Genomic DNA, 10,399 nt, shown 5'->3' on the forward strand with positions numbered 1-10,399 from the left:
CATTAATTTTTTTTCAGTGAACATTAAGTTAATTGATAGCATCTACAGCACAGCATATAAATCATATTGTAGTTATAACACACCCTTTGAAGATGGTGACACCCATAAATCACTTGTGTTGAGTAATAATCTGTTCAGAAGGGTAACTTCAGTGCACGTAGTGGGTCCAAGACACTGATGTATTGGGAAAGGAGATCTCGGAGGGGAAGGCAATGAGAGAAGGCTTGCTGGTGGAAACACCACCTCTTCCTCCTTTGATCTCTCACAAAATTGCTGGTAGGAGTGGGGCCCGGAGAGGTTTCCTCCTGAGCCTGGTGAGTCTGTGGACAGAGCAGTCTGCTATCGAGGGTCTGGTCTGTTACCATTGTTGTAAGATTGGTTTATGGCAGAAACATCATGTTTGAAGTTAAGTGGCCAGAAATAGTGTATAATCATATCAGATGCTGCTTGAGGCTTTAATCAACTCTCTGCCAGACAGATCCCTCTGAACCGAAGGGTTGGTTTCTCACCCCACCTTACTCTGCAAGTGCCCCACAGCCCATCCCTCTTCCAGCCTCCACAGCCAAGTCCTGTACTGGAATACTGAAATGGGGAACCTTCCTTCCATGCCAGGCTTTTTAAAAGCTTCTAACAACATGATGAATATCACATTTAGTGTCCCCTATGCTATAATTGACATTTTAAGTGCTCCTCAGAGCTAGCACAGGAGAATTTTCAATAGATGTTAGCATGGAAATCCTTTAATGTTGGTTGATAGCAGCAAACAGATGCACTGGTGCTAAATTAAAGCATACTGGCTTGGATGTTTACAGGGCATATTTCATTACATGACCTGATATTAAATGGACTTGAGTGCTTCAGGGAACCCCTTATTTGGAGGGGAGAGCAAGCACTAGGAGTTACATATCCAAGCTACTGTCCATACGTACATCAAACCAAACTCTTATTTATCCTTCATAGTCCTCAGTTTCTCTTGGTTTTGAAATTAACTCCTTTTCTAAAATATTTTATCAATGCAGGTAATAAGATTGATTTAGCTGATAAGAGGGAAGTCTCCCAGCAGAGAGCTGCAGAGTTTTCTGAAGCACAGGACATGTACTATCTGGAAACGTCAGCAAAAGAATCGGATAATGTGGAGAAACTCTTCCTGGACTTGGCCTGCCGGCTGATCAGCGAGGCACGACAGAACACCCTTGTGAACAATGTCTCATCCCCCTTACCAGGAGAGGGGAAAAGCATCAGCTACTTGACTTGCTGTAATTTTAATTAAAGAGCTGGCATGTGATTGCCCCTTCTGCCATGGGCCAAGTGGATTTTTTGTTTTTTTCCTATGCTGGGATTTATCTACTTGAAGGAGTTCCTGCCAATCAGACCCATCTGGCTTGCTCAGAGTCAGGTTACAGTCCTGGAAGCATGGCAGGCTGATGGTTCCAGCTGCATGGCAATGTAGCAGAATACAACAGGGTTTAAATTTCATTTTTCTTGCAGTCTGTGGAGCAGATCAGAAAAGGAAGAGTTGCACAAGTGCTTTGTGTAACGCAGAACATGAGCTGTTTTGTTTCCTTCTGTGCGAGAGTAGACCAGCCTTTCTTGAAGATACTGAAGAGATCAAAATCTCTCTCACAGAACAATGTGTTTGACCCTTTTTAAAGTGAAACAAAATAAGAAGAAACGCAACAATGAGCACTGACTTTGGACTACCCTGGCAATCTCCTGGGCTGTCAGCGAGCAAGCCCGTAGGATGTGTACATAACGTCTGCCCCTGCGTCTCCATGGAGGACTCTGGTGTTTGAAACAGTGTTATGTCTCTCATCTACAGGCACTTTCATGAACGTGGAATAAACAAAAAAGTTACATATAGCAGCATTTTCAAGACTGAAGAAGACATGGATACAGCTCAGTCGCTCCCTTTGGTGCTAGCAGTTCAGCAAATATTCCATAGGCCAAATGTAGTCTTACCACATTACTGTCTTCTGAATGTGTAACTTAGACTGGTTAGGAAAAAACACTAATAAGCACTGTTCATAAAAATAAAAAAAAAAAAAATCTCATTACCTCTTTTTCTAGGCCTGAACATAGTGGGAAAGGACTGTGTGCTTCTTTGATATCCAACAAAGGATGAAAAGACTTTCCAGAAATAAAAATAAATAAATAAATTAACCATTCCTCCTCTAATTAGTCATGTCCTGATGTAAAAAGTTAGCCTTGGGAAAGGTGTTTGGTGGACTTGGCAGAAGTGCACCAGACATGGCCAGAGTCTTGTGGGTGCATGGATGGCGTACAGGGGTTCCAAGGAAGCACAGTCTGAGCTGGCACTCTGCAATGGTGGTGCTGGAAAACAAAGCCTGGCGATACAGCTCTTGTTGGAAGGCAGGTGTGCAGATTTGCAGAGGGTTGGTTTGATGGTCAGTGGAAGTAGCAGTGGGTTGCAAGTGCTCCTTCCATGCTGCTCCATCCAGCTCTCACCTTGTGGCAGTGCTCTCCAAGGTGCTCTTGGAGGTCTGTGCTTGGTATCCAGGCTCTCTGCTGGGGTAGCTTTTAGGGCAGGGCTGTAGCGTCATTTTATTTACCTGATGCTTTGCACTCTTAATACCAACCTCTGGTACGTGTAACTGTTTGGGCAGCTTCTTCCTGCAGAAGCTCTGAAGGGGAAGCAGCCTGGAGTTTGTGATGTTACTCCACCTCTAGTGCCATACAGTGCATTGCAGTTTGGCACCTTGGCATGGAAACAAGGCCAGGAGATAGTGAATGCACACATAAACAATTATATTTAGGAGTTTTGAGTTCAGTTTAGCTAATCTGGATAAATCTCTCCTGATGATTACATGGCTGTGATATGCTGCAATTTAGAGTTAATCAATTTAATATTATTTGGCTTTTACTGAAGACTATAACAGAGCTTTTGTATTGATGTAAAAAGCTGCCAGTAAGTACTTATTGAAAAAATAGCAATTAAAAAAAAGGAGGCATTTTGAAATGCTTTTTTTTGTTTCCTGGGAAGATTTTTTTGGGCTGTATCATGTTGTGCCTTTGATATGTAACAGGAAGCTGACTCTGTGTCAGAGAGAGGGGGATTGGTTTGTCATAGGGCCATTTTTAATATTTTCTTGTTATTTTTAGGTCATTTTTATGACTAGTGGTAAAAGGAAGATGTAGAAGTTGTGGTATGAAGCTTGTTTGTCATTTAGGTAACATTTAGCAAAGAGCTTCTGTAAGTGTGAGATGCTGGGGGACACGTCATCTGCTGCTCTGCTCTGGTCCATTTCAGCCTCTGCTCATGTTGTAATCCGGAGGATTTGGAAATGTGTGGGACTTGGTGGCTTCTGCTGTACTGGACCATGTGATCTGTGCTGAAGAGTAGTATCTTTTTGCTTGAGCATTCCCCAAATCACCAAATGCAGCTTCATATGAGCTTCTGAAGAGCACCCAACTCCAAGAGAGCTGATTCTGCCCAGGTCTTAGGTAGTTCTTTAGAGCTGGACTCATGGTGTTCCATGGCTGGTAAAACTCAAGTTAAAAATCAATACCATGTACATTTAATTTGTAGTAGGTCTTAGTCCCTGAAACTGGACCTGTCAGCATATAATTGATAACAAATAGGGCAGGGCTCTTTGATCAGCTTAATCAAGGAGGAAGGAGACTGCCCAATAAAACACCTGTGGGTAACTCAGCCTGGTTTCCAAAAAGATCAAAGCTGGGCAGGTACTCTTCATCCCTGCTGAGTGGCACTATAAATGCATTTTAAAGTGCTCCTTGCATCATTTCTGGAGCTGGAACATGACTGAACAAACTGAGCTGGTCAAATAGCAGAAACTGCTAACTTTATTTTCTTGGATATTTACTTTGTGATTTCTAGAAGCCTAAATCTTCTCCCAGTGCTTTCCTAATCAGTAGGTGACTATTTTGGATACTAGCTGCCTACTAGCAACTTCAAAGCACTGGTTCTTTTTATTGCTAGTGAATCTTTGTGTAAGGACCCCATCTCCAGACAGTGATGTGCTTTTGTGCTGGGGTGGAATGCTGTGGTTGGGCTGATGTTCAAGTGAATGACCTGACTTCTCCAGTCAAATTTGAACTGATTCCTTTCAGTGTTTATTCTGTGTAGACTTAAAAAGTTGAAAGGAAGCAATGATGGTATGTGCAACGCTTTTTACACGGTCATAAACCAAAGCTGTAGTTTGAGACTCACCCCTCTCTCTGCTGTTTGCAGAAACGCCTCTTGTTGAAGAAGTGGTGTTTTATTGTAGTAACTCCTTTCCTGGAGTTACTTCTGTACACCTCTGAATATCTCTGTAGTGCAAACAGCCAAACCTTCCTTGTAGCACTGAGGGCTTATCTTCTCTTCTGCAGTCTGATCCACTGCTAAAGGCTTCCCAACTGGAAGAGGAACTTTATCAACTGCAGAATCTTGAAAAATAAAAAAATCCCAATTACGTGATAATCAGCTCTCCAACTAAGCACCTTGCTAGATTTTTGAGAGAACTGTCAGTAAAAGCCTTGTGATGCTTGCTGGATAAAGTATCCAAAACCCATGCAGAAGTGATACAATGGGGCCAAATTTGATTGGGAATGTTCTCTACTAGGAGGAGCCAAACTTTTAGTGTGGTTGCTGGATTTGAATGTGTTTTGAGGGTGATATATTCACAGCCATGGACTTCCTTATTTCTGGCTGAATGTTAATTTTTGTAGTAGTCCTGTAATGAGACCCTTTTGTGACATTTTTAGCGCAATGATTATGTCCAAGCAGGAGTGAATACTGGATGATCAACAGCTGTTTGCTTAATCTAGCAGGCCTGTTACCAGAGATTAATAGAAGCATCTTTGAAAACTGGATGGCCTAAACTCTGATTTCCAGTGGTAGCCACTGATTCAGTCAGGCTGATCTTGAGTAAACCACCAAACTTTCAGTGCTTCAGATCGCTGGGTGTGAAGTACTTGCTGTGAAGTTTTGCATTGGGTGTTGACACAGAGTTTGCTGAGACAAGCCATGACTCCCTTCTGTCCATATTTGCATTCCCCCATGAAAATGCTAGGGGACAAAAAACCCAAATAAAGAAAAAACCCTTCAGGTCAAATAAATAATATGGAAAAATGAAATTATGAGCTCTGTAAAGAAAGGGGATGTTGGGTGCCTCTTCCTACCTTGAACCCTGAAGTCTTGATTTGACCTGCAGGTAAGAGTGTGCAGTCAGAGACCATGTTTGTGCTGAATGCTAGATGGCTCTATGATCATATTTAATGAAAACCACACATGACCAATTATCAGGCCAGATACTTTGTTCTTTGCTGTAGAACACATGGAACAGCCCCTAAAATCTGTCAGCCTGCTGGTGCTGTTTGTGTTTTTTTGGAGATGGCTGTGTTGGTAACAGTTGGCTCCTGCTAGTCTAGGCTGAGCAGTTAATGGCTATCGAATTCCTGCAGCATCAGTAATGCCAGCAGCAGACTGGGGCTGACACAGGAGACAGTGATTTGAAAAGAGGGAAAGTCGAAGTTAGTGATGCAGAAGCACGGTGGGTGCACACATGAGGGACAAGAGGCTTTCCAGAGCTTTTGCTGACAAGGGATGCAATTAGTTAGAGCCAAATCCACTGGGTTCTGCCTTGTTTGTTATCCCTAAGGACTGCTGCTGTTTGTTCAGCTGCTTTTCCACTTGTCTTCTCTCTCCAGTATGAAGGACTGTCTGTAAATCAGTCTGAAATGTTGAGCTGGCATGATTCCTGCAGTCAGAGACTGAATTCAATTGGAAAATAGGTAAAGTTCTCCAGCTATTGGAACAGGCTGAGCAAACGTGTAGGATACGCTGCTCTTTGGGAGCCTGTGGTGCCATCGGGCTCAGATGTGGTGTCACAGAAACCCTCTCCTGGCTGTGGAGCAGAAATGAATGCTACAGCCATTTCTGCAATGGAAAGATGACTCTCTGGAGTAGAAAATGCAAGTAAAAGAGATGGCTCCATGTGCTCATTTCTCCATCTCATCCTCTTTTAAAATTATATCTATGGATTCAATGAAAGCTCTGGGCTTTCATAAAGGTTTCCTTTGAAACTTAGTCTGAAATTCTGCATTGCTCTACTTCTAGTGTCAAAGCACCAAATATCCTTATGTGATTGGCTCCTACCAACTCTACCAACAAAGTCTTTTTTTGAGTTAATTCAGTTAGAAAAAGGTGTTTCTAGAGGATATTTTGGGAATTCCCAGTGAGCAAGTATGGAAACTTTCCATCCTTTTTTAAATATCTCTGTACATAAGGGCTCACCAGAATACCCTCTGGAGCCAAAGGAAATGTTCTAATCCATTCTAGTAGTGAAAATCCTGTTAAATCAACATCTTTTCTTCCTCTTTTTATAAATTTTGTCATCTTAACCAATTTTGGGTTTGACCTCACCCTTTTTCCTTGCATCAGTTCTATCCTCTTGTTGTTGTGGGTAATAATTGTTGTAGCTGCTGTTCAAGGATCATCATTTGGAAGGACAGTCTTGTCTTATGATGATGAATGGTGGGGAAACAATAGCTTGATTTCTTATAAGCATGCAGTGCATCCTAAGCAGAGCAGCCTCAACTGGAACTGGTGATGTCTTTGAAATGCAATCATCCACTTGAGCAGTAGCTAAATGTACCATAAATGTTACTGACCTCACATCTGCCTCAGCTGAGGATTTGTCTTGGCTGGGAAAGCAGACAGCAGGGTAGTCATGCTGACCATGATGCAGGGCTCCCAAACAGCAGCTGCCTTGCTCTGACTTACCCTTCTAATCACCACCTCACTCACCTGACCCAAAGTTGCCTTTGCTGTACTGCACCATACCCAGCTGGGATGGATCACCAGCTGTTGTCACTCACAGACACCATCACAACCTTTCCCCTCATGTGAATGAGCTGTAACTTAAACCACAAGTAAAAGCTGTGCCATGTGAGTTACAGGTGTGTGTTTCTTTCTCAGTGGGAGCCACATATTCAGAAAAAAGCCTCATTTCCAAAGCTTGCTCCTTCAAATACAGTTAATGGGATAACTGGGGAAAGGTAACTCAGAGCAGAAAATGAGGTGGCAATGAGTGTAATTCAGGCTGTAAATGTTGTCAGTGAAAAATTAGACTGGTATTAAGAGCACAGCCAGGATCAACAGTTCAACTTCTCTGTCTGGATGAACAGGAGCTGGGTTTACAAGACCCAGAGATTGTCTCTGTTTTCACGCTGGTAACTTGCAATTAGGACTTGGTGGATGTGACCACAGTTTTTGAACAAGTTATCTTTTTCCAGTAAGCTCAGAAAATAATTTTACTTCTGGTTAGTGCTACAATATTACTCAAAAACAGATGCCAGTTTTACATTTGCACCTTTGCTTTTTCCACTTATCTTAGGATAACATTCTCAAGGAGATGCACACTCGTGAGTACACAGTGGTGGTGTCCCTGGTGAGCATTTCCTGAATCCCTGATCCTCAGGCAAAAAATGACATGGCCAAAACCTGTACCAGTCATGGTTTTAGCTGTGCACAGTTCCCTGGGGCAGAGGGGATGTTAAAATATTCTTATGCTTTCATGGGCAGCACTCAAGGGCTCTGGAGTGTCTGGTGTCACATGAATGCAAACCTTGGCACTTCCCAAATCTTGATTCCTCTAGCACCCCTCATCAATGAATCTGCTCTTCTCTAATTACTGCTCATGCCTCAAGCACTGTGGAGGGATGATCTGATGGCATGAAACACTAGATCTGACTCCTGCTTTACTTAGAAAGAAGAACAGCAGAGACTCATTTTCTGTGCCACCTCGAGCTTCTTACTATGGACATAAAGTTAATAACTCAATGAGCCCCTTCCAGCCAGGACACCCTGTAAGGAATACTGCCCTTCTTACAGGACCAATAAAGGAGATTCAGACATTCAGAATTTATGGGAGTTTGGTGCAAATGAGTTGCTCTCTGGTGAGTAGGTGGGTGCTGCTCTCCATCCAGTGAGACCTGGGGTGGTGTGGAGGAGGAGCTGTCCCTGGGGAGGGGGAGTGCTGGGAATGTCTCTGAGGGCTGGGATTGCATCATTGCCACTGAGCTTTAGTAAATGCAGTGTCTCACAGTGTCCCAGCTGCTGAGTCTTTACAGAAGGGCAAGCAGAGGAGAGGGAATGCCAGTTTCACATTTTAATAGAGGGGGGATTAAATATTTGGTCTATGGTGGGGAGAGCTGCTATGATTTCAGGCACTGCCATTGCCTCAGCTCTTACAGACCTTTGGGGAAGAAAGGGTTAACACTCACCCCCCCACACAGCCAGCACTGAAGGGGGAAAAACTAACTTCTGAAGCCAACATTTTAGTAAAGAAAAGGCCCTCTAATGAGAGTGGAGCAAGCCCAGTGCTTGTTACTATGCTGATTGGGAGTGACAAGTATATCTCTGGATATTAGGGAAGTAGTTTAAAATATGCCATAGTTTTTAGCATAATAAGATGCACTGCAGATATGTCACATCCATTTTATTTTCCACAGCTGTTTACAAAAGGAAAAAAATCCCCCAAACCCTGAGATTGGAGCAGCTGTAGTCACTCAGCTGTCAATATGGGACAAGGCTCTTTCTGCTCTTTTATTTCCACTTCACTCTGTTCTGCTGCTCATATTTGGCTGTTCTGTGAATTTGCAGATCATGAGATTTTTTTCAAACTGCTTTTGATCTATACAGAAAGACTCACCCCATTCTCATTTGAATTCATTAATACTTTGAGTAGGCATTTTAATTTTATGTTTACTGGCTTGTTTCCCTTTGTAATGTTATCTAACTGACAAGTTTGTCATGCTCTGCATTACCTTTAGACTTCTGAATCTAAAACATTTCCTCTTTCCTGAAAGCTGTGATAATTTTCAGAGATGCTACAAAGGCATCTTCATTTCCTCAGGAGAAAACCCGAATTACCCTCAGCTTTGATTACTATCAAATCAACATTGAAACATGTAATTTCTTTTACAGCATGAACAAAGTATATTTTACACCATCAACTATAGTTTGAATTGTAGTTTAAAAAAATCTGCTAAAGCACTAACAGCAGCATTTTGTTTGTGATTTCCATGCCAGGAAAGTCACAGCATTAAAGGAATTTTCTGTGTTGGAGTTTTTCCCACAAAGGTCTGCTGTCTTTTCCCCAACAATTGTGAATTTAGCACAATGTACAGAATTTTAGCAAGAACCCTCATTCCTAAACATTTGGCCAGAAGGATGAGGAAAGGATTTGGTTTTTGTTGATCAAGCACAACCATTTCAGTGGAGAAAATGCACTACAGCTGGTCAGACAATTGATCTCCTTGGTGGGGTAGTGTTGTCTTTGGGGAGGGTATAGGTGTTAGCAAATCACCAAACTGTGAATCATTCACTGTCAGAAGCATTTGGCTTGTCTCTTCTTTATGTTCTTGTGGTCACATGTGGTACAGTGGGCTTGAGAAGGGAATGTGTTTTGGATGCCCAGGATGATGAATGTATGATGCTTCACATTTATTTGTAATGTCCTTTTTATACTTAGAAATTGCTTACATGTGTATCTGTATGTAAATAAATGTTTAATCCTTTCCACTTGGTGTCTAAAGTGTTGGATTCATTTGGTTTTTGATTTGGACTGCAGAGCAAAGTTGCCTTAAATACAAAGAATTCAATTGACATGATTTGACATGAGACCAGCAAATGAACAGCTACTGAGGATTTTCTGCTTGGGCTGAGCATACCGAGGCTCTTGCAGCACTGAGACCTCACAAGAAGAGCAGATGTAGAGCTGCTGCCCATGGGAGCAAGGTCCCTTTGCAGTAGAAGAGAAAAAAACCAAAACAACAAACTCAAAGTAGGAGAAATTGTAGAGATTTGAAATGCCAAAGAAATGCCAGCATCAGGCACTAGAGGGTGGCCTTTGACAGGGGCACCGTCGACCCACTGACCTTGCAAACCTATGGCAGGTTAAACTCTTGTTCATGCAAGATGCTGGATTTGTGTAGGATAACTGCCAGATGATGGTTGGATGCTTTGGTTGTCTTTTATTCTTTGACCTAGTCATTTTTTTTGTTTTTTAATGCCATTCCTTCTGTTCAGCCTTCAACTTGCTGTTTTCATCCTCACTGAACTCCCCTGGAGTTCCCCAGTGACCTGCCTTCCTCAAGGCCCAAAATCCTTTTGGACAAGATCTCCCATTTTAAGCCTTTTATCTTTTGGTAAATACATTTCAGTTTATGCTCTGACTTCTGGGGCTCAGGTTTCCTTCCCTGTGCTCTGCCCCACATCAAAGATGATTCCTGCTAACACTTAACACTGGGAAACGAGCTGTGAAGCTTGAAGACACCATGTGTCTTTTATTGCCTCTTCCGCTGACCTTGAAGCTCCTTCCTTGGTAAATGTCTGACATGAGGGCTGGACCATCTGCTCTTCCTTCCCCAGGAA

At 42.5% G+C, this 10,399-nt stretch overlaps 1 protein-coding gene across 4 annotated transcripts in view; it reads left to right on the forward strand.

Moving 5' to 3' along the window:
* The window catches only part of RAB30 (RAB30, member RAS oncogene family), a 48,854-nt gene extending 39,376 nt beyond the window's left edge, over nt 1-9,478 (forward strand). For all 4 annotated transcript variants that reach the window (XM_058825143.1, XM_058825142.1, XM_058825145.1 and 1 more), the window contains one exon: nt 1,020-9,478. In XM_058825143.1, the coding sequence (XP_058681126.1) occupies nt 1,020-1,270 (251 nt within the window). In that variant the 3' untranslated portion in view covers nt 1,271-9,478. The remainder of the gene's footprint in view (nt 1-1,019) is intronic.
* The last annotated feature ends 921 nt before the right edge of the window (nt 9,479-10,399 follow it).

The sequence above is a fragment of the Ammospiza caudacuta genome, chromosome 2 (genome assembly GCF_027887145.1).
Source record: "Ammospiza caudacuta isolate bAmmCau1 chromosome 2, bAmmCau1.pri, whole genome shotgun sequence".
Taxonomy (NCBI): Eukaryota; Metazoa; Chordata; class Aves; order Passeriformes; family Passerellidae; genus Ammospiza; species Ammospiza caudacuta.